This window comes from Mastigoproctus giganteus, chromosome 11 (assembly GCF_048544385.1).
Source record: "Mastigoproctus giganteus isolate SK-2022 chromosome 11, ASM4854438v1, whole genome shotgun sequence".
NCBI classification, from domain to species: domain Eukaryota; kingdom Metazoa; phylum Arthropoda; class Arachnida; order Uropygi; family Thelyphonidae; genus Mastigoproctus; species Mastigoproctus giganteus.
In genome coordinates, this window is record NC_143585.1 from 92619214 (window position 1) to 92644767 (window position 25554).

General features: G+C 37.7%; 1 protein-coding gene across 5 annotated transcripts in view; it reads left to right on the forward strand.

Moving 5' to 3' along the window:
• The window catches only part of LOC150078261 (G protein-coupled receptor kinase 2-like), a 527814-nt gene that overhangs the window by 424453 nt on the left and 77807 nt on the right, over positions 1 to 25554 (forward strand). For all 5 annotated transcript variants that reach the window (XM_090385326.1, XM_090385325.1, XM_090385328.1 and 2 more), the window contains one exon: positions 9078 to 9221. In XM_090385326.1, coding sequence (XP_090241452.1) covers positions 9078 to 9221 — 144 coding nt within the window. The remainder of the gene's footprint in view (positions 1 to 9077; positions 9222 to 25554) is intronic.

Here is a 25554-nt window from a genome sequence, read left to right on the forward strand (position 1 = left end):
CTGCATTGCTCAGAAAACTTTATATCTGACTGCACTGTCCCCAGATAAAGTTTTTAATTGAACTAATTAAAAATATATAACTATTTTTCTTCATTATTCTGAGGATATTATGTGGTTTTTGTAATTTTGGCATATTAGGGATATAGTAGCAATATATTTTTAGTCATTCCCGAGTTACGCAAAACTCGACTTGTGTAAGAAGTCCGGGAATGTGTCTCTTACGTATGTCGGGAACTTACTGGATTTTTGGATTAGCCGGGAAATCGATTATCTGGGAATTTTTTTTACCATCTATCCCGGAAAATCAAGAGTCTACTGTATTAAGATTTATTTATCTAAAAAGTGTTAATAAATACAATTTTGATACCAGTATAATCAAATCAACCAACTAAACAGCAGAATTAAAAACTAAAATAATTTATTTACAAAATCAAAATAAAGTACTTATAAAATTCTAAAATTTAATGAAAGACTTTAGAACTTCACACTCCCATGGATCGATGCCCTATCAAGGCGGGAGTGTTTGTGCTTATCAATGAAGTTGAGAACTTTGCCATCGGGAACATATACTTCTTCAGAGCCACCTGTGATAGACAGATCAAAGCTAAGACACCAGGCTAAATTGATCCAAAATCTGCCAACCCTCATTGGATCAGCATAGCAGAGTATGGTCCATTCCCTCAACATGGCTTCAAAACAAAATAAACGGCCCTCTTTCTCTAGAGGCCTGCGAGCCACTACTTTCGGCAGCAAGAATGCAGAAGGTGCTAAGAATCACTGGGCTCGACCAGGCTTGCCTTTGGATTTTAGATATTGGAACGCTTAACATTTGGTCTATGAGTACAGATTCACGCCTTGAAGAACTATTACAGGAGCTGAAAAATATCAACTGGGACAGTGTCGGTTTATGTGATATTTGAAGAAAAGGTGAAGATTTAGTCAAACTAGAAGGTGGACAGTGACTGTACTACAAAAGAACAAAAAATGGACAATGTGGTGGAATTGGTTTCCTGATCAACAAAAGGCTAACAGATTCAGCCATAAAAGTAAAATTATTACTGAAAGAATTGGTTGTTGTGCTATTAAGTTAAATAGTTGCTATTCTGTTCAAATTATTCAAGCTTATACTCCTACAGGTTGCCATAGTGATGATGAACTTAAAGAATTTTATGAAGATTTATTGCATCGTTACAACCAGCATAACCACCACTATAAAATTGCAATGGGGAATTTCAATGCGAGAATTGGTAAGATCCAAAATGGACAAAGATCTGTTGGCCTATATGGAACTGGAAAAAGAGATGAGTAGAGCAGTCTACGAATTAAATTTGTGGAGAAACAAAATTTGGTCATCATAACTCATTGTTCAAGAAAAAGGCTGTAGGATTGTTTGATAATCTGGTAGGTAAATGAACAATCTGGTGAGATCATTAGTAATTGCAAAAACCTTACGATCTCAACCAGCTGAGTGCATGTGACTGGAAAAAAGAGGGCAGCTTGAGTTATGATCATTAAAATCACATCACCCCACTGTTAGGAAAGTTGGACTGGAGAAAGTCATATTATAAAGAGAAAGTCAAAGAGTTCCGAGTAATTGGTGGAGTTTGGAAAACGATACAACAGAGGAATTTGACAGAATGTCATAGAGGAATTTTAAGTCAGAGAAGATTGAAAAGAGGTGATTCTATACTGAATCTCTGGTATGAAATATCAGAGCAGACATATACACAAATAACATGTTTGAGCAACAGGAATTGTACAGCAAATAATCAGGACAATTGAGATGAGCAGTTGTTGAATCAACTGATGATTGGGATTCTGTCAGAAAAAGTACTTGGGATTTAGCAGACTGTAAGAGGAAATCGACATCGTTGGATTCGAACTGAGACCACATAAACATAAGGAAGGCACCTGGGGTGGTGGGATCTATCCAGTTATATTAAAGGAGGCAACAAAGGAAGAAAATCAAATCCTGAGCCATAATTATGAGAGCTTCCTTGGACTCAGGAGAGGTCTGCTTGGACTGGAGGTGTGCAAATGTATCCCAATTCACAAAGGGGGTTCAAAAGGTGACACAAGTGTTAGAACTGAGACCACATAAACATAAGGAAGGCACCTGGGGTGGTGGGATCTATCCAGTTATATTAAAGGAGGCAACAAAGGAAGAAAATCAAATCCTGAGCCATAATTATGAGAGCTTCCTTGGACTCAGGAGAGGTCTGCTTGGACTGGAGGTGTGCAAATGTATCCCAATTCACAAAGGGGGTTCAAAAGGTGACACAAGTGTTAGTTTAACTTGTGTTTTGGAGAAAATAGGGGAATCACTGGTTAAAGAAGCATTGCAGGATCATCTAGACAATATTGCAATAATAGTTAAGACACAACATGGGTTTGTAAAAGGGAGGTCTTATCTGACCAATTTGATTGGATACTATGAAGTGGTCACAAAGGAACTGGATGCAAGAAATAATTTTGATATCATAAACTTGGATTTCAGGAATGCTTTTGATACTGTTGCACATGGAAGATTTCTGTATAAATTGGAGCAGTATGGCATTAAAGGCAAGTTGCTACAGTGGATAAAGGGAGATGACAGAGAATGGTAATCAGTGGACACCGCTTTTCGTGGACTAATCTTATTAGTGGAGTTCCCTAGGGTTCGGTGCTGGGCCCATTGTTGTTTTGTGTATTCATCAGTAATATTGATGAATACACAAAATGTAATGATGTAGTAATGATGAAGGTATATCAGGCTTAATGTCCAAGTTTGCAGATGATACAAAGGTTGGCAGGGTTGTTAATAACAGTAAAGAAAGTATGCTATTGCAACAGGATCTAGAAAAGTTAGGCAGATGGGCTGAGAAGTTTAACTTTGACAAATGCAAAATACTGCATATGGGCAGCAGTAACCCAAGAGAAATGTACCAACTGTGTGTTACTATGCTCAGGGAAGTGGCAAGTGAAAAAGACCTGGGGGCAATTTTGTAGTCAGATATGAAGTTTGCTGACAGTGGAAACAGGCTGCCATAGCAGGTCATGGAGTTTTGTCAATGATATATAGGAATTTTTCTAGCAGGGAAGATGTGATTATCCTGTTGTACAAGGCAATGGTCAGACCACACTTTGAATTCTGTGTACAGGTGTGGAGGCCTCATTTTAGGAGGGATGTAGAGTTGCATGTTGTTTATTATTTGGTTTTAGTAGCATTAGCAACTAAGGCCATATTGCTCCGGGGATATGCGGTGGTCATTCCCTGACCTTTCTGCATCCTCTGTATTTGGTGGCCACGGGCTCGAACCCCAGTCTAATCAAGAAGTGTGTGTGTACTACGCACTGCTGCTCCACTGCGCGTTTGGCTACGGAGGCGCCTGATGAGTTGCTAGAATGAGTACAAAGAAGGGCAACAAGATTGGTGAGGGAAACAAAGTGGTGCTCTTACCAAGATAGGCTTAAGTTATGACTAGGCATATGTGAGGTGATCTGATTGAGGTGTATAAGGCCTTAACGGGTTGAGAAAGCTCAATGCTGATGGGAAATTGTCTTCTTGCTCAGAATAAGAACCTGAGGGGGCATAGATTGAAATGGAGGAAAGACAGTTATAAAATAGATGTGCGGAAATTTGTCTTTAGCCAGCGGGTATTTGATTGCTGGAACAGACCTCCATCTCTTGTTGTGGAAGTTGATAGCTGAAATAAATTTAAGGGTGAGCTGGACAAGCATTTGGAAATGAAGGATGGGTGAAATGGGATTTTTTTTTTTTTTTTTTTGTTGATGATACATAAGCTTGCTTTCTTGCATCGTATGCCTCAACTAATGCTAATTTTAATATTTGTGAAATGAATGAGGAAGTATTTAGGAGGTTTAGATATTTTCGCAGATAAGTTTTTCTATTAGTTTGGCTATCCATGGTGTATTCAGTAGACAGAAAAGGTGGGGAGGACATGTGTGAATAATAAAATTTTGGATGTGGTGTACAGACAGAAAGAATATACCTAACTCCTTGAAATAATGTGGCTTCGACAATTCCTTCTGCATACACACTACTCAGACTCCCTCCAGTAACTGTCTGGTAGAGTAGAGGCAGCAAGATTATAAACTAGCTGATCTAGAAGCCTCCTCTAGGAGGGTTCCAGATCAGCTAGTGTATAATCACTAAGTGGATACCGGTAGGCATGTTCTGATGGACTATCTAGTAGTTGGTCAGCAAACCCTGTTTTAGAGCTGTACCCTCGAAATGTAAGGAAGACAGGATCTCAGCATGATGTCCATCATAATCTCAAAAGAAATCGATCATACTGCATGATGGAAGAGAGTTTCTGAGCACTGGACTGCAGCATTAACTCCCATAAGATTAAATGTGTGAACAGTATGTGGAGAATATATGCAAAGATATTGTTTTGAAGAATTTTAGACACCTTTTAAGTTCTCTGTTATATTAGAGCCATTGTGAATTCCTCTCTGTCTGCAATCACTTAATGGAAGATTGTGAAAATCTAACCACAATGTTGGGATATCAGAAATTTCTTTTCCAGATTTTTCTGAAAATGTCTAAACATCAGAAACTTTTTATGAATTATAACTTTATAGGTAGTTAATTCTGAACAATATATCTCAATATTAATAAAAACCACTTATTGCAAGACACATCAAAACTTTGCCCTTGCTCTTTCTTCAAGAATACTTCTCTTTACCCGCTTGGTACAAATGGTTTGAACTCATTTTGACTTTTCCGTGTTAGATAATATGGATAATTGTGCATTGATATACTTTGTCTGCATCTTTAATACTTTGGTCAAATAGTCACATGTGATGCTGTGATATCAGTAAAGCAAGTAGATTTATTGTTGATATTGTTGTTTCTTTTGAAGGAAAGTTCTCTTAATTCAAGATATTATGTTACATGATTTACTTTCTTTCTATTCTTCGGCTAATCTGTTCTATTTTTGAATGTTTTTGCACATTAGCATTAGCATTAGAATTAGTTGAGGCATATGATGCAAGAAAGCAAGCTTATATACCATCAGCCAAAAAAAAACAAAACAGAAAAATCCCCTTCCCATTTCACCTATCCATTCACTACAAATGTTGTCTAGTTCTGCCTTGAACTTATTTAAATTGCTGACCTCCACTACAACAGATGGAAGTTCTAACTATCAACCACCCTCTGGCTAAAGGCTAATTTCTGCACATCTATTCTACAATTGTCTTTCCTCAATTTGAATTTACACCACCTCAGCTGAGTAATCTGATCAAGAGGAAGAATCCCATTAGCATTGAGCTTGCTCAATCCATTCAAGGCCTTATACACCTCAATCGCAGGTGCCCAGTCTCCAGAAGCTGCACTTTGCAGAACTTCAGCCTTTCTTCATAACACCAACTCTTTGTTTCCCTCACCAATCTCTTTACCCTTCTCTGTACTCATTCCAGCAGCTCTACATCTTTCTAAAAATTAGCTCTCCAGAGCTGTATACAGTACTAAAGGTGTGGCCTCCTAACCATTGCCTTATACAAGGGTACATTCATTCCCTTATCACTGAGGCGCCTTTGTAGCCAGGTGGGAGGGAGCAGCAGTGCGTAACACACACTTCTTGATTAGACTGGGGTTCGAGCCCGTCACCACCAAATGCGGAGGATGCGGAAAGGTCAGGGAATGACCACCGCATATTCTCGGAGCAATATGGCCTTAGTTACTAATGCTCCTAAAAACCAAATAACAAACAGACAAACCCTTATCACTGCTAGCAAAATTCCTGTATATCATTCACTAGACACCATGAGCTACTCTTGCAGCCATTTTGCATTGCTCAGAAAACTTCATATCTGACTGAACAATTACCCCCAGGTCTTTTTCATTCTCCACTACCCTGAGTGTAGTACCACCCAGTTGGTATGTTACTCTGGGGTTACTGTTACCCATATGCAGAACTTTACATTTGTCAATATTAAACTTCAGTTGCCACCTCTCAACCCATCTGCTCAACTTTTCCAGATCCCGTTGCAGTAGCGTACTATCATTACTGTCATTAACAACCCTGCCAACCTTTATATCATCTACAAACTTGGACATTAAACCTGATATACTTTCATCAATATCATAGATAAATACCGAAAACAACAATGGCCCAAACACTGAACCCTGGGGGACTCCACTAATAACATTAGTCCATGAAGCAGTGTCCATTGATAACCACTCTCTGTCTTCTACCAATCGACCATCCTTTTATCCATTGTAGAAACTTCCCCTTAATGCCATACTGCTCCAAACTGTACAGTAGTCTTCCCCATGCCACATTATCAAAAGCTTTTCTAAAATCCAAGTATATGATATCAAATTACTCTTTGCATCCAATTCCTTTGTGACAATATCATCATATCCAATCAGATCTGTCACACAAGACATCCTCTTGTGTCTCCGTAGCCAGGTGCACAGGAGCAGCAGTGCATAGCACATGCTTGTTGATTAGACCGGGGTTCGGGCCCGTGACCACCAAATACGGAGGATGCGGAAAGGTCAGGGAATGACCACCGCATATCTCCAGAGCAATATGGCCTTAGTTGCTAATGCTCCTAAAAACCAAATAAAAACAACAACATCCCCTTAACAAACCCATCCTGTGTCTGAATTATAAACTGCAGTCTTGTCTAGATGATCCTGCATAGCTTCCCGAACTAGTGACTTCATTATTTTCTCTGGAACAGAAGTTAGACTATCAGGTCTAGACTATCCCCCTATGTGAATCGTGATACATTTGCACATCTCCAGTCCATGAGGACCTCCCATGAGTACAAAGAAGCTTTCATAATTATGGCTAAAGGTTTGCTTACTTCCTTTGCTGCCTCCTTTAATATAACTGGATAGATACCATCCAACCTAGGTGCCTTCCTTATGTTTAACTTCAACAATTTCTTCTCCACTTTGTCCTCAGTTATTACAAAATCACTTATCTCCCTGTTAGAGTTTGATACATTTCTGGCATTCCCCTCCTTGAATAATTCCCCATGCATGAGTGTAGATGCAAAATATTCATTCAGTATCAGCTACCTGAGCATGATCATTAGTAGTCAAACCATTTATGTTAAGTGGACCAATCTGATCCATCCCTTACCTTCTAGAGTTTACATAAGGAAAGAAATCTGTGCTGTTTATCTTTGCATCCTTTGCCAAAGATTTCTCGTAATCCGCCTTTGCTTACCTAACCTCCTTTGTGACTTGATTACAGACCAGCTTGCATCTACCGTAGGCTCCTGGGTCACCTGATAATTTATATGCATCCCATGCATTTCTCTTCTCTGCCATGAGCCTCATTAATTCATCTGACATCTATTTAGGCATAAACCTTGAACAGTATTTCTTAGTTGGTATGAAAAGCCTAGTATCCCCAAAATTAAGTCCCTGAAGTCTTCCCGTTTAGAATTCACCATTGGTAACATCATCAGTTGATCCCACTGTATAGAATTTAAAAACTCTGTGAGACCACTGTAGTCACCTTTACAAAAGTAAAAACCCTTCCACTTTCCCCCAATGGTAGTTGCATCTTTAAGTAAATTCCACATCAGTATACTCTGATCACTGCCACTTAGTGGTTCCTTTATCTGCAGATTCTTAACATATGAAGAATCACTGCTGATAATCAGATCAAGAGTATTACTTCCTCTGGTTGCTCTCAAACATGCTACTGTAGAAAACAATCATCAAATGAATCCACAAAAATCTTGGTAGTGTGCGAGCGACCAATCCACAAGTTTCAGTCAGTATCTGGAAAGTTAAAATCCCCCATTAAAAGACATTCTAATTTACTGGCCCATTCTATTTCTCTGCACAACTGTTCATTGTACTGATCAGCATCATAACATACTCCTGCTCTCATTTTCCCTTTCCCAGTTTTTATGTCACACCAAACAGACTGAACATTGCACTGTCCACCAACATCAGTTGGATGAATTTCCTTAGATATTTTGCGTTTCTTAACTAACAGAATAAGCGCTCCTCCCTTCCAACCTGTCTATCCTTTCTGTACTCCCCAAATTCCAATTCTGCACTGCTTATATCCGTATGACACTATGTCTCTTATATCTCAACTATATCTGCCTATGATGTCTTGATCTGCACTTGAAATTCATCTACTTTATTCACTATACTTCTAGCATTGGTGTAAATGCAAGTATACATGCACTTGTTCGTACTATTAGTTACCCTAGCACAGCCCATGTTCTTATTTCATTTACTTGTTCCATGATGACTCCCAGTCGCTCTTGAAATCTTCCACAACTTGCTCTTTAGGCTTCTGCTCATTACAATAAAAGCAGTGTAAGAATCACTTTCACCCCTCCCTGTGGCTACTGTTAATCTTGTACTCTGTGAATCCTCCCAAGCTTAGTTGTTATTTTAGTTGTCTTTTTCTTAATTTAGTTATGTCTTTAACTTTGGCTTAACTTTTGCTGCATGATCACGAAGAGGGTCATTCTCAGAAAAATATTCTAGTGCTTGGCCAATTTTCTTAAGAGCTCCCTTTAGTCCTTTAATTTTCAAATCTTCATAACTGTGGGGACTCGGATGTTGAATAATTGGATACCAGGAACCCCCTGTAAATTCTTTCAAGTAGATTTATGATAGTTAAAATTTTATTGTAAACCTTCTCATAATCTGTTTAATGGAGTTCATTCAGGCATTGTACTAAAAGAATGACTTAAGTTAGATTCTTAATAGAATTAGCGAAGAATTAGAATTAGAATTAAGATTCTAATAATAGAATTAGAATTAAGTTAGATTCTTAATAGAATTAGCGAAATGACTAATTTATTTATTCTAAATGACTATATCATTTAAAATTGCATTCTGTTTGGTAAAATACCAAACTCCCTTGATTGTGATTAGAGACCTTTCCTCTTCCAAAAAAATAATGAATAAACCTTAATCTTTTTAAAATTTTTTGGATAATACTAGATAAAATTATTTTGAAATATTTCATAATATAAATAAATATGAGATTTTCATTTATTTTTGAAAACTTTATGGATATGTTGCTATGGATGTTTTTCATGTTTACTTTGTTTGATTTTAGTATTTTTCCTTTCAGCTTCTTAAGAAAAATCCTAAAGAGAGGTTAGGATGTAACAATGGGAGGTATGGTGCATGTGAAGTGAAAGCACATGACTTTTTTAAATGCTTGAACTGGAAGAGGTTAGAAGCTGGTATGCTAGATCCACCTTTTGTACCAGATGTAAGTGATAATAATAAAATTGCCTGTGTGCTTTTAATTAGCAGCTCTCTAGAGGGAAGGAAAGAAAGTATTTTACAGATTATTTAATAATTTATATCGTTTAAATTACATTTTTTTTTTTTTTTTTTTTTTTTTTTTTTTGCAGTATGGTACCTGAAAAACTTGGTAATATTCTAAGTATATCCAAATTCTAAAACAGTAGGTCATCTAAGAGCAAGGCTGTTTGTTATTTGGTTTTTAGGAGCATTAGCAACTAAGGTCGTATTGCTCCGTGGATATGCGGTAGTCATTCCCTGACCTTTCTGCATCCTCTGTATTTAGTGGCCACGGGCTCGAACCCCGGTCTAATCAAGAAGTGTGTGCTATACACTGCTGCTCCTGCCCACCTGGCTAGGGAGGTGCCTGAGAGCAAAGCATTCCTTGCTTAACATATTCACTGCTTGTGTGTGTGTGTATATATATATATATATATATATATATAGAATAGTAATATTACAGCGTTTAAAATGTTAAAATAAAATATTACATGTTAAATATAGAACGAGTCGATTAATGCCATCGTGAGATAGAACATTACATCGGACGTTAGATATGCCATAATTAGATAAGTTATAGTTCAAACTATGGAGGGTTCTTGCACTATAACTTATCTAATTATGGTATATATATATATATACACACAAGCAGTTCCTGCTTTACGAGTTTTCACTTTACGAGTTCCCTGGTTTACGAATTATTGTATTCAAATATCAAGTATCAACAGAAATGAAAATATGAACATTAATTGCAATAAATAAATTCTGAACGTTCATAAATACAACATTTCAAACCACGCATGTAGCTATACAACACATTACTGCTGTGCATGCATTTATTTGTTCAGGAAGAGATAAGGAGGGTGTTTCCAACTCTTAAAGAATTTTGGAAAGAATTCCATATTTTAGATGCAATCAAAATAATAAAACGAGCCTGGGACAAAATTACAGAGAAGAACATGAAGGGTGTTTGGAATAAACTCTGTCATCAGTTTATTAATAATTTTGATGGATATCAAGAACAGCAGAGATCGTACCGCTTTTGTTTTAAAATAAAACAGAAGTGGTCATTAATATTGCTAACGAATTAGCAATATTAATTGGAAAAAGTTTGAAGCAGATCAGTGACAACTGATGTCACTGATCTGCTTCAAACATGCAATGGAGAGCTTACAAATGAAGACTACCTTGAAATGCCAAAATGTGAAGAAGCCGAGAAAGAAGGTTTAATACCTGAAACTCCTGTTCGTTCCTTCACTCTCGAGGGGCTTGGCGAAGCTTTTCAATGTATAGAAAAGTAATTGAGATTTTCGAGTCACAAGGTACAAATTTCAAACTTGCTAGAAAAGTTGCTACAGATTTAAAAAAATGCTTACGCATGCTATCGTGAAATTTATAAAGAAAAGAGAATACTGTCTTGGAAACAGACTCTTGAAGCATTTCCGAAGAAGAAAATGACTCCTTGTGCTTCCAACAAATTAATGGCTGCAACTCAACAATGAGTGAAGAACCATCAATGAGTGTGCATTTAGTCGATGATGATGAAGAATAAACATTCATGAACATTTGTATGACATAAATAATTTCTTTATTATAATTTGCTTGATTTTAAAGGCTATGTTTTCATTTCTTTCGATAAATAAATCATTGTTTAACCTTGAACTTTTCTTTTGTTAACTATTATTTAACATTACTGTGGTCAAATTTCATTGTTTTGAAAATAACCCCTGTTTTTAACATTACATCTATGGGAAATAAATTCCCCTTTACAAGCACGTGCTAGGAACGAATTAACTCTTAAAGTCGGGAACTACCTGTACAGTGTATTCCAGATAATGGGACCGCAAGATATTAGGACCAGCCACTTAGGTCCAAATGAGCAAGAACCACATAAAATGCATTAATTAACCCTAATTTACTGGTTCTACTGGTCTGAATAAATGGCATTTACGCTGTTTATTCAGACCAGTAGAACCAGTTCGAACTAGCGAAAATAGTAGGGAGAAAGGGGGAGTGGCAGTTTGAAATTGCTGTTAGTTCCGTGCACGTAACTAACTGTGTACATCAATGGCAGCGTATTCTGTAATGGCCTTGACTATAGACGTGCCCCACCAGTGGTGTAGCAGTAGTGCTTGTTCAAATTTTTGAGCTTCGTGGACCACTAAAGCAACTCTTCAGACCCTGTGAGCAACCTCATTTCTTACACAGACCTACGCATTGTAACTTAATTTAAAAAAAAGGAATTAATTGGATACTAGGTACATTAATCAAGTACATATTGAATACCTGTGATAGTATAAGAATCGTTTAACTTTTTCAAAAAAAAGTCAACTAGACATATGGCTCATTCTAAAAAAAAAATATTTTTTTGTTTATAAGCAGGATGTCAAAAAGAAAATATCTGACACTTGCTGAGAAGATTGCCTTACTAAACAAGATCAAAAGCCAACCATCTAACAGCAGTAAATGGCAACTGGCAGAGACACTTAGAGTAACAAAATCAACAATTGTACATTTAATTAAGCAATGAGATGAACTGTGACATGCATGGGCATCACGTGAATGGCAGTGAGGAACTTCACAGAAAAAGAAGTGAGAAGGAAAAGACCTCAATGTAGAAGGGCCACTAAAAGAATGGTTCTCGGTTGTACCTGGACGAGGTGTACGTATTAGCAAACCTCTGCTTTTTAAGCAGAGGAGTTTGCTAAAAAGCTGGGGCGCAATGGTTTCCAAGCGATGGATGGTTGGTTGTCACAGTGGAAAGCTCAACATGAAATTAAGTTCAAGAAAGGACTTGGTGAGAAAGGTAGTGCAGATTTTGTAAGTGCCAACTATTGGAAATTAATTATATTGCCCAATTTTCTTCAGCAATTTTCCGCTGATGACATTTCCAATGCTTACAAAACAGGCTTGCTTTATCATTGCATACTGGACAGTTCATTGGTCTACAAACCTGAAATTTTGGTGGGTCCAAAAAAGGCTATGGATCACGTAACTGTGTTATTCTGTGCAAACATGTCGGGATCTGATAAACGGAAGCTTTTGGTGATTGGGAAAAGAGCAAAGCCACGATGTTTCAAGGGACATAGACTGGACAGTTTGCCAGTTATCTATCTCTCTAATAAAAATGCTTGGATGACATCGGAAATGATTGAGCAATGGCTAAAGAATTGGAATGCTGAACTACAGTGGAACTTAAGAAATGTTTTGCTGTTTCTTGACAACTGTGCTGCACACCCTCACTCTGATTATCTGGACAACACTCAAATGGAATTCTTCCCATTCAACACAATGTCCTTGTTAAAACCCATGGATATGGGTATCATAAAGAATCTCAAGATGACATATCACACAAAGCTGGTTAACTAGACACTTGAAGCCATAGAAGAAAATCTCTATACATCATTATCAACAGCAAAGGAAATCAGTACAAAGGTGACCATTTTACAAGCAATGCAATATGTCACAGATAGCTGGCATGAGATCGATTGCAAGACAATTAAAAACTGTTTTTCTCATGTTGGCTTTTAGCATTAGACACAGAGAAATCTGAAACAGCACCAGTTCAAACTGAAACTGTGCTGTCACTGCAGCAATTTACAAATGTGGAGTTTTTGTATGTCGACAAAAATCTGCAATGTTACGATGAAAATGATCTTGAGGATATTGTTGATTAGCCTCGTCGATCAATTTGGCCCTGAAAAGATTGTGCAAGGCTCAAGGGGTAGAATTTTTTTCAGCCTATTCTGTACTTGTTAACAGGAGAGACTGCTTCTACAGGGATAGGATACACTTAAATAGAAAGGGTGCGAGAATATTTGCTGATGCTATCGAGGCAGTTAGGTGGGTTGGAAAACTGCTCGCTTAGAGGGATACAAGGACTAATAGATTAACAGTAGCTACTGGCAGAGGTGAAAGTGGTTCTTGCACTGCTTCTACTGGAATGAACAGCAGCCTGGAAAACAAGATTCAGGGTATTTCAAAGACTGCTGGGAGTCATTGTGGTACAAGCAAACACATGGGTTGTGTTAGGGCAGCTAAGAATAGGAACAGGTGCATGTATACTTCGTATACACCAATGCTAGATCGTTGTTGTTATTTGGTTTTTAGGAGCATTAGCAACTAAGGCCATATTGCTCTGGGGATATGCGGTGGTCATTCCCTGACCTTTCCACATCCTCCGTATTTGGTAGTCACGGGCTCGAACCCTGGTCTAATCAAGAAGCATGTGCTAGGCACTGCTGCTCCTGCACACCCGGCTACAGAGGCACCCCAATGCTAGGAGTTTGGAAAATAAATTTGAGGTGTTGCTCAAAACATCAAAGGCAGATATTGTTGTGATATCAGAGACATGGTGTCATACAGTTATAAGGAATGCAGAACTGGAATTTTGGGAGTAAAATGTGTACAGGAAGGATAGACAGGATAGAAAGGGAGGAGGGGTTATGCTATTAGTTAAGAAACACATAAAATCCAAGGAAGTGCAGCTAGTCGACATCGCTGGACAGTGCAGTATCGAGTCAGTTTGGTGTGACATAAGCATTGGGAGATCAAAATTGAGAGAAGGAGTGTGCTATAGGCTTGACTCTTATGAGTATAATAAGAAACTGTACAGGGAAATAGAGTGGGCCAGTAAATCTGAGAGTCTTATAATGGGGGTTTTAATTTCCCGGATATTGACTGGAATTTGTGGGTTGGTCACTCACATTTTAGCAAGGCTTTTGAGGATTTGTTAGATGATTGTTTGCTACATCAGCATGTTTAGGAGGCAACTAGAGGGAGTAATACTCTTGATCTGATTGTCAGTAGTGATTCTTCATGCATTAAGAATCCACAGATAAAGGAACCACTAAGTGGCAGTGATCACAGTGTGCTGAAGTGGGACTTACTCAAAGAGGTAATTACCATTGGGGTAAAGGGAAGGGTTTTTGCTTTCATAAAGGCTGACAACAGTGATCTGAGACAGTATTTAAATTCTATACGGTGGGACACTGATGATGTTACCAACAGCAAATTCAAAATGGGAGGCATTCAAAGAATTTATCTTTAAAACTACTAGGCTTTACATACCAACTAAGAAATATTGTTCAAGGTTTAGGCCTAAATGGATGTCAGATGAACTAATGAGATATATGGCAGAGAAGAAAAATGCATGGGATACATATAAATTAATGGGTGACATGGAAGCCTATGATAGATGTAAGCTGGTCTGTAGCCAAGACACAAAGGAGATTAGGCAAGCAAAGGCTGATTATGAGAAATCTTTGGCAAAGGATGCAAAGAAAAACAGCAAAGAGTTCTTTACCTTTGTAAACTCTAGAAGGAAGGGGATGAATCAGATTGGTCCACTTGATATCGATGCTTCAACTGTTGATGATCCTGCTCAGGTAGCTAACAAACTAAATGAGTATTTTGCATCTACATTCACACATGAGGAGTGAATGTAGATGCAAAATACTCATTTAGAGGTGAATTAAATTCTGGCACTGAGCTAGATGATTTTGTAATAAATGAGAGGAAAGTGGAGGAGAAATTGTTGAAGAGAAACATAAAAAAGGCACCCAGTTGGATGGATCTATCCAGTTATATTAAAGGAAGCAGCAAAGTAAGTAAGAAAACCCTTAGCCATAATTATGAGACCTGCATTGAACTCGAGCAGTACCCATGGACTGGAGATGTGCAAATGTGACCCCAATTCACAAGGGAGGATCAAAGGGGGACACAAGTAATTATAGACCTGTTAGTTTAACTTCTGTTCCAGGAAAATTAATGGAGAGACTGGTTAAAGAAGCACTACAGGATCATCTTCAGACATGACTTCAGTTATAGCTCGGACACAGCATGGTTTTGTTAAGGGAAAGTCTTGCCTGACCAATTTGATTGGATACTATGATGTGGTCACAAAGGAATTGGATTCAAAGAGTAATTTGATATCATATACTTGAATTTTAGAAAAGCTTTTAATAATGTGGCACGTGGAAGACTTCTGTACAATTTGGAGCAGTATGACATTAAGGGGAAGTTGCTACAATGGATAAAAGGATGGTTGTTTGGGAGAAGACAGAGAGTGGTTATCAATGAACACTGCTCCTCATGGACTAATGTTATTAGTGGAGTCCCCCAGGGTTCAGTGTTTGGGCCATTGTTGTTTTCAGTATTTATCAATGATATTGATGAAGGTATATCAGGTTTAATGTCCATGTTTACAGATGATATAAAGGTTGGCAGGGTTGTTAATGACAGTAATGATAGTATGCTACTGCAACAGGATCTGGAAAAGTTGAGCAGATGGGCCGAGAGGTGGCAAATGAAGTTTAACCTTGAGAAATGTAAAGTACTACGTATGGGAAGCAGTAACCCCAGAGTAACATATCAACTCTGTGGTACTAAACTGACAGTGGTAGAGAATGAAAAGGACCTGGGGGTGGTTGTGCAGGCAGATATGAAGTTTTCTGAGCAGTGCAGATGGTCTGCAAGTGTAGCTCATGGTGTCTTGTCAATGATATACAGCAATTTTTCTAGCAGGGATAAGGAGGTGATTATCCCCTTGTATAAGGCAGTGGTCAGGCCACACCTTGAGTACTGTATACAGATCTGGAGGCCTCATTTTAAGAAGGAAGTAGAGCTGTTGGAACGAGCATAGAGAAGGGCAACGAGATTAGTGAATGGAACGAAGGGTTGTTCTTATGAAGAAAGGCTTAAGTTTTCCAGATTGTAGTGTCTGGAGACTAGGCACCTGTGAGGTGATCTGATTGAGGCGTATAAAGCAATTGAATAGTTTGAACATGCTCAATGCTGATGGGATTCTTCCTCTTGCTCAGAGTAATCACCTGAGAGGGCATAAATTCAAATTGAGGAAAGACAGTTGTAGGATAGATGTGCGGAAGTTTGCCTGTAGCCAGTTGGTAGTCGGTTGGTGGAACAGACTTCCATCTTTTCTTTTGTTATGGAAGTTGTTAGCCTAAATAAATTTAAGGCTGAGCTAGACAGGTATTTGGAACGAACGGAGGGATGAAATGGGAGCAGGTTTTCTTCTTCTTTTTTTTTTTTGGCTGATACTGCATAAGCTTGTTTTCTTGCATCATATGCATCTACTAATGCTAATGCTGATGCTAAATTGTAGCAAAACACCACAAGATATCTGAAGATTCGGCTAGTGATGAAGATGATATGTCTGAGCCTGAGCAAGTGAAAAACAAAGATGCATTGAAATGTAGTGCCGACTTATGACGCTATTTTATGCATGAAGGAAACAAAAGCAGTCCCATGTCTGCATTGGATTAGTACTATGATTTTGTTTATATGAAGTCAGTTGAGAGTGCATGGCAATCAACTTTGGACAGGTTCGTAATTAAACGTAATTGAACATTTTTTTCATTAATTCTAAGTTTTTAATCAGTTCCATTGTAGTTTAATAAATGAGATTTTACATTGAACTTTTTTTTTTTTTTTTTTTTGTATTCTCTTAAGCTACGGTTAAGGGGACCAGCCGTATAATAGGACCACATTTTATTTTCTGCGATGTGTTCCTATTATCTGGAATTCACTGTATACATATATGTGTGTGTGAAGGGGTTTTTAATCTGCCTGGATGAAAAACCACCTGGCTTGGACCATTTTCTTCCTATTTGATAGAAGAAAAACCAGATTTTTTTTTTTTTTTTTTTTTTTAATCAAGGAATCCTTGCCAGTGGCTGATTAAATCAGCCATAGTGAGAAGAAAGCCCAAAAATGTATGTGCCCTCTCCAATCCCAGAATTTTTCAATTCAGTATGTGAAGGTCATAAGTCAAGCCTGTAACAAACATGTTAACTATTAAATAGACACTTTGAGCTGTGGTGAATCCATAATTTTAAAACCATTTCCTGCCCAAAAAACAATGGATGCTATAACCTTCCGTATTTTCAACAAAAAATTGACACTTTCAAGTTTCAGCTTGGGGGATGGGATGCAAGAATACCATCATGATGCTTGATATCTACCGAACATATCTGGTCCATTGATTTAAACCTGGTTACTGCTCAAAAATAGTGTTCGTTTAATGGCAACAATTTTAGCATTCTTCATAGAATGATTGATTGTCTGTTCAGTAGTTTCACTACCTCTAGGGTGTGGTTATTATTATTATTATTTATTATTATTATTATTATTATTATTGGCCATATGGTGCAAGGAAGCCTCAGGCTTGTGCTGCACCAGCCAAAAAAAAAAAAAAAAAAAATTCCCGAGTTACCCTGAGAGACAGAGAGAGAGAGAGAAGTAGAAAGGAATCACCAAGAAAGAGGAGAATGATGGTATCCAGCTCGGGGCCCTGGGTGTGCCAAGCCCATACTCACCAGATGTGAGCCCCTGGAGTTATTATGGAGAAATGAATGAATTTTTGAGGTGTTTCATGGTCCTGATATCCCCCACTATCCACACAAGCTCAATTTTTCTTTTAAATGATGTATAGTCTGGTAAAGCACCTTATTGTATGATTGTTACTTATCAACTTTTTAAAAGCAAAAGAAATTCTGAAATGTGTTGTGGTTGGTGATTAGATTCAAAGTAATGAATACTTCTAAATTGTTGTGTAATTCAAGTTTTGAAGGGAAAATAAGTCATTATAGTACTTTTTTCTATTTTTATTTGATGGTTAGGGGCTGGGGAGTCACATGAATATTTTGAAAACTTCTAAATGTTGTGATAAAAAAATCACCCAATGGAGCCAATATATATATTTGCGTGTGTGTATGTGTATTTATTATTATTATTTTTTTAATAATATATGCTGCCATTAGGGAATATATTATGAATTATATTATCAGAGCTTCTCTTTCATGTATGTTTGTTCATGATTTTGGTCTAAAGTTTTGTACCTACAAAGACAAAGCATATATCGTTCGAAAATTCTAAACCAGGTACTGAATTTATTAACCAAAATTTAATGGGTTAATTTTTTAATATTAAATTATTCATGTAAATTCAATTATAATTAATGAATTTGCATGAATGACTAACTGATATTGTAGAATCATGGTACTATATACACCATAATAACAGTTGAACATGGTGTAGTATAATGAATAAAATAGCTTCATACATATTTTCATTACATTGAGTATATATGATCAAATCCAGACAGTCTCCCTGACCTATTCCTTGATTCTTTTATAAGAAAAATTAATGAAGTGTTATTAATGAGAGATATAAATAAAATAGCGTGTCTCTCTAAATTTATTAATTAAATAAACTAGCCCCTGAATGTTAAATTAAACTGAAACCCTATTTTTGACCTTTATAAGTAACTCCCTGGCATTCTGCAGTTGAATCACAAATATCAGAAACATGATCACAAAGAATTCAGCATATTACTTGGAAAGTTTAATGAGGTTGGTTTACAATTGTGCTGTCTTTAATTAAGCAGATGATGTGTGGCGCACTTGATCTTATAATGATGGTTAATTACTAATATGTTTCTTGTTCCATGATGCTTATTGTAAGTTTCCCAAATATTAGGCACCAATGACCTACTTCAAAAAAACAAAAGAAAACACCCGCTTTGTTAGAATAGGCAGGATGAGGTTTAAAGTAATTTTTATATGCAGGGTATTAGAGTAATTGATTAGGTATTATTTAAAAACAGAGAGCAAATAGATTTGGTTAATTAAAGAACTTTGTATACAAGACAGTTTGTATATATTTAGATTTCTCTTAGGAATATGAGAACATTACAAATAACTCTGTTTCTTTGCTGAGAAGTCAAAACACTTTTCTGTCTTTGTTGTAATGGATAATCTAGTGCATTGGACAACTAAAATTAGTTATCAGAGCATCATTGGACTTGGGAATTTTTTTCTGTCAGATTTAAGAAGTGCCAGTATATTGCCAATAATTAAATGTGATCCTAAGAGTGAAATGAATAATTACAGACTGATCATTCTGCATCATTGGTAGGGAAAATCATGGAGGCAGTGGTTAAGAATGGAATTAAGGGTTAGCATTAGCATTAGTAGAGGCATATGATGCAAGAAAGCAAGCTTATGCAGCATCAGCCAAAAAAAAAAAAAAAAAAAAACACTCCCATTTCACCCCTCCGTTCATTCGAAATACCTGTCCAGTGGAGCCTTAAATTTATTTAGGCTATCAACTTCCACAACAAGGGATGAAAGTCTGTTCCACCAACAAACTACCCACTGGCTAAAGGCAAATTTCCATCGGCATTGACCATACAAAAAAACCATTCAAGGCTTTATACACCTCTATCAGATCACCTCACTGGTTCCTAGTTTCCAGACACTGTAATTTGGAAAATTTAAGCTTTCTTCGTAAGAGCAATTCTTTGTTCCATTCACTAATCTTGTTGCCCTTCTCTGTACTCGTTCCAGCAGCTCTACATCCTTATTGAAATGAAGCCTCCAGACTAAAGTACTAAAGGCAATAATCACCTCCTTATCCCTGCCTGGCGCCTCCGTAGCCAGGTGGGAAGGAGCAGCAGTGCGTAGCACACGCTTCTTGATTAGACTGGGGTTCGAGCCCGTCACCACCAAATACGGAGGATGCAAAAAGGTTAGGGAATGACCACCGCATATTCCGGAGCAATATGGCCTTAGTTGCTAATGCTCCTAAATAACAAACAACCTTATCCCTGCTAGAAGAAATTCCTGTATATCATGGACAAGACACCATGAGCTACTCTTGCAGCCCATCTGCACTGCTCAGAGAACTTCATATCTGCCTGCACAATTACCCCCAGGTCCTTTTCATTCTCTACCACTCTCAGTGTAGTACCACAGAGTTGATACATTGCTCTGGGGTTGCTGTTCCCCATATGTAGTACTTTACATTTGTCAATGTTAAACTTCATTTGCCACCTCTCAGCCCATCTGCTCAACCTTTCCAGATCCTATTGCAGCAGCATAGTGTCAGTAGCGTCCTTAACAACCCTGCCAACCTTTGTATCATCTGCAAACTTGGACATTAAGCTTGATATACCATCATCAATATTATTTATAAATACAGAAAACAATAATGGACCCAACACTGAACCCTGAGGGACTCCACTAATAACATTAGTCCACGATGAGCAGTGTCTATTGATTACCACTCTCTGTCTTCTCCCCCTCAACCACCTCTTTATCCATAGCAGCAATTTGCCTCCAATGCCACACTTCTCCGATTTGTGCAGCAGTCTTCCATGCGCAACAGTATCAAAAGCCTTTCTAAGATCCAAGTATATAATATCAAAGTTATTCCCTGCATCCAGTTCTTTTGTGACTGCATCATAGTATCCAATCAAATTGGTCAGGCAAGACGTTCCCTTAACAAAACCATGCTGTGTCCGAGCTATAACTGAAGTCTTGACTAGATGATCCTACAGTGCTTCTTTAACCAGTGCCTCCATTAATTTTCCTGGAACAAAAGTTAAACTCACAGGTCTATAATTACTTGTGTCAGCCTTTGATCCTTCTTTGTAAATTGGGGTCACATTTGCACATCTACAGTCTATGGGTACCTTCCCTGTTGTCCGAAGAAGCTCTCATAATTATGGCTTAGGGTTTGCTTACTTCCTTTGCTGCCTCCTTTAATATAACTGGATAGATCCCATCCACCCCAGGTGCCTTTTTTATGTTTATCCTCAACAATTTGTCCTCCTCTTTCCTCTCAGTTATTACAAAATCATCTAGCTCACTGCCAGAGTTTACTTAACCTCTGGCATTCCCCTTCCTGAATAACTCCTCCTGTGTGAATGTAGATGCAAAATACTCGTTTAGTTTGTTAGCCACCTGAACAGAATCCTCAACTGTTGAACCATCAATATCCAGTGTACCAATCTGATTCATCCCATTCCTTCTAGAATTTACATAGGTAAAGAACTCTTTGCTGTTTTTCCTTTGCATTCTTTGCCAAAGATTTATCATAATCTGCCTTTGCCTGCCTAATCTCCTTTGTGACTTGGTTACAAACCAGCTTATATCTATCATAGGCTTCCATGTCACCCATTAATTTATATGTATCCCATGCATTTTTTCTTCTCTGCCATATGTCTCATTAGTTCATCTGACATCCATTTAGGCCTAAACCTTGAACAATATTTCTTGGTTGGTATATAAAGCCTAGTAACTTCCAAGATAAGTTCTTTGAATGATTTCCATTTTGAATTTGCTGTTGGTAACATCGTCATTTGGTCCCACTGTATAGAATTTAAATGCTGTCTCAGACCATCATAGTCGCCTTTACGAAAACAAAAACCCTTCCCTTTACCCCTGATGATAGTTACCGGTTTGAGTAAATCCAACTTCAGCACACTGTGATCACTGTCATCTAGTGGTTCTTTTATCTTCAGATTCTTAATTCATGAAGAATCACTAATGATAATCAGATTAAGAGTATTACTCCCTCTAGTTGCCTCCTAAACATGCTGATGTAGCAAACAATCATCCAACAAATCCACAAAAGCCTTGCTAGTGTGTGAGTGACCAACCCACAAATTCCAGTCAATATCTGGGAAATTAAAATCCCCCATTATAAGACTCTCTGATTTACTGGCCCACTCTATTTCCCTGTACAGTTTCTTATTATACTCATCAGAGTCATTAAGCCTCTAGCACACTACTACTCTCAATTTTGATCTCCCAGTGCTTATGTCACACCAAACTGACTCGACACTGCACTGTCCTGCGATGTCGATTGGCTTCACTTCCTTGGGCGTCTCCGTAGCCAGGTGGGAAGGAGCAGCAGTGCGTACCACACGCTTCTTGATTAGACCGGGGTTCGAGCCCGTCACCACCAAATATGGAGGATGCGGAAAGGTCAGGGAATGACCACCGCATAGTCCAGAGCAATATGGCCTTAGTTGCTAATGCTCCTAAAAACCAAAACAACAAAAACAACAACTTCCTTGGATTTTATGTATTTTTTAACTAATAGCATAACCGCTCCTCCCTTCCCAGCCTGTCTATCCTTTATGTACACATTGTACTCCCCAAATTCCAGTTCATACTTTCCTTATATTTGTATGACACCATGTCTCTGGTATCCCAACAATATCTGCCTTTGATGTTTTGAGCAATACCTCAAATTCATCAAATTTATTTACCAACCTCCTTGCATTGGTGTACATGCAAGTATACATGCACCTGTTCCTATTCTTAGCTACCCTAACACAACCCATGTGTTTACTTGTCCCGCAATGACTCCCAGCAGTCTCGGAAATACCCTGCATTTTGTTTTCCAGGCTGTAGCTCATTCCAATAGAAGCAGTACAAGAATCACTTTCACCTCTGCCAGTGGGTACTGTTAATCTATTAGTCCTTGTATCCCCCCCAATAGAAGCAGTGCAAGAATCACTTTCACCTCTGCCAGTGGCTACTGTTAATCTATTAGTCCTTGTATCCCCCCGAATCTAGCAGTTTTCCGACCCACCTAACACTGTCTCGATAGCATCAGCAAATATTTTTGCACCCTTTCTATTTAAGTGTACCCAACCGTGTAGAAGCAGTCTCTCTTGTTAACAAGTACAGACCAGGCTGAAAAAAATTCTATCCCTTCAGCCTTGCACAATCTTTCCAGGGCCGAATTGATCGACAAGGCTCTCATCATATACTCCCTCCTATCATGTCTGGGCAGATTTGCAGACAATTTCAATTCTAATTCACGGCTTTTTTTCAACAGTGACCTGTACTTGTTAAGTAATTCAGGCCTGTACTTGTTAAGTTGACTGGATAGAAATAGAAATGGTTTGGCAAGGGAACCCAGAATGGTTTTTTAGTGAAAAAATCTTGTTTAAGTTACCAGGTTAGCTGTTTTGATAGAGTTACTCATGAGTTGGAGGTAGGAAAGAATTTTGACATTGGTTATTTGTCATTTAGTATTTGACTCAGTTCAGCATCAAAGTTTACTTCATAAGCTGGGTCATGTTGGGATAAAGTTAAGATTCTTGAATAGATCTCAGGATGACTGCAGGAGAGAAGGCAGAGGATTTTTCACTTATTAATGGTTATTTGTTGGTTTTTTATTTACTTAGTTTATTCCCTAGATTGAGTTAGAAGTAAGGATCTTCAGGGATCAGTGCTGGGGCTATTGTTATTTCTGTTTTTTTTTTTTTTTTTTAATGATATTAATGAAAGATACAGGTCATTATGCGAAATATGCAAGTGTCAAAGTCAAGAAATAGCAGAAGAGGTAGGATACTGGATATGGGTTTTCACTTCCTGAACAAGTACATTTACTGAGACCAGACCAATTCATCCATGATACTACTAGGTGGTTTGTTGATAATCAAACTTCTTGATGTGTCTCTCTCTCTCATTGATAGTTTTACCTTATGTCTAGAAGTTTTTGAGAAGAACATCATTGAAAGAATTTTTAAAACCATTTAGAACAGTGGTGAACAAAATGTGGCCCACTAGCCCCATGCAGCCTGCTAGCTTTACGGTGTAGGTAATGATCTTAATTCAGGAACAAGAAAAAATATATTAAAGTCAATGAATAATTATCATATTCCTATAAAAATACTAAAGAATTTTTTGTTGTGTTTCTAGTAATGCAACTAATGTAATATTGTTAATATTAAAATATAAATCAAACAAAAGTTCCATCTCATAAAAATAGCTATAATAGTAATTAGTTTAATTAGGCTCTGGATAACAAAAAATGGTGATATTATTGTAGGCACTTTCAACATTTTCATAAACCTTATTTTATGTGTAATAGTGGCTACCTCAACAGGCACTTGCCTAGTTTGATGGCATTGGTCAGTTTGTAATGTCATCAATGATAAATAAATAAATAAAAAAAAAAAAAAAAAAAAAAAATATATATATATATATATATATATAGAGGGTGAGTCAGAATTGTGTATATACACTCTAACAATCCATAATAAGTGGTTATACTTTTTTTATTTAATAGATGAATTATGTGTTTGGCTTTTATTTAAAAGAAAAAACATTTAAGATGTTCAAAGTGTCCTTCTCTGCCATGCATGCATAAAAGACATCTTTTTTTCAGCACTCCTACATATAACAGTGAACAAATAAGTTTTAATTTGCATGTTTCCTGCTGTATCACCATCCAAAGATCCTCCACTGTTTTTGGTTTTTTTCAGCATGCACCTGAACTCCCAGATATCTCCATGCAAAAAAAATCTAAGTGACTGAGGTCCAGAGATCTTGAGGATATTCAAAAGCACTCCCCCTACCACTTATCCATTGTTTATGAAATTACCTGTCCAGATAGTCACAGATAGCAGTATGGAAATATGGAAGTGTGCTATCCTGTTGAAAAAATCACCATCTTATCCGAAAACATGCTTCTGATATGTTAATTCCTTAGCATTTCAAGATGGCTCTCCCCAGTAACAGTGCCATTGCATCTGTAAGGTCTGATAATTCCAGAAGAGAACATTACCATCCATTCAGTTATTCCTTGTAGGTTAACATCTTTCTGCAGGGTGAGATGATGTTTGTTTGTTATTTGGTTTTTAGGAGCATTGGCAACTAAGGCCATATTGCTCCGTGAATATGCGGTGGTCATTCCCTGACCTTTCCGCATCCTCCGTATTTGGTAGTGACGGGCTCGAACCCTGGAATAATCAAGAAGCGTGTGCTATGCACTGCTGCTCCTTCCCACCTGGCTATGGAGGTGCCTGGTCGGGGGGTGAGATGAGAATTTTCACTTGCCTGGTAAACACAGTTGTGATGATTTGAATGGCCATTTTGTTTGAATGTGGCTTTGTATGACAATACAGTTGCATCCTCAAAAGTGCCAATTCCAGCTTTACGACAGTACCACCCACAAAATTGTGTTTGTCAATCTGGATCATCTTCCCATATTGCTTGCAATTCCTATGAACATTGTCTTGTTGACTTCAATGGGGGATTGTTCATATACATTCATGGCCTTTATTATGTCATGTCATGTATACATTGATGTCCTTTTCCTCCCACTCCTTGTCTTATTGATATTGTGTATGCAGTGTGTAGTGTAATTTTTTAGCAGCACTGGGGGTGTTCCCCCCAACTCTGTTATAATATCTCTGTTATGTATACAGTACTCTTTAAAGGCCAGAATGTGAGTAATGAGTGGTTTGTGTATGTATAGGTGTGGATTATTTGTTATGTTTGTCATCTGGCCTGTTGAACACCACCGACTCCTAGTTACCATCAAGGGCACAGGAAGCAAGGCCAGGAAAGTAGAATGGTAAACTCTGGCAGGGTCCACCCCAGAGTTGCCTGAGCTTTCTCAAGAAAGAAAATAATAGTAATTTTTTATTGAAGGGGAGCACAGGGAGAGATAGACATGGAATTCGAATGGGA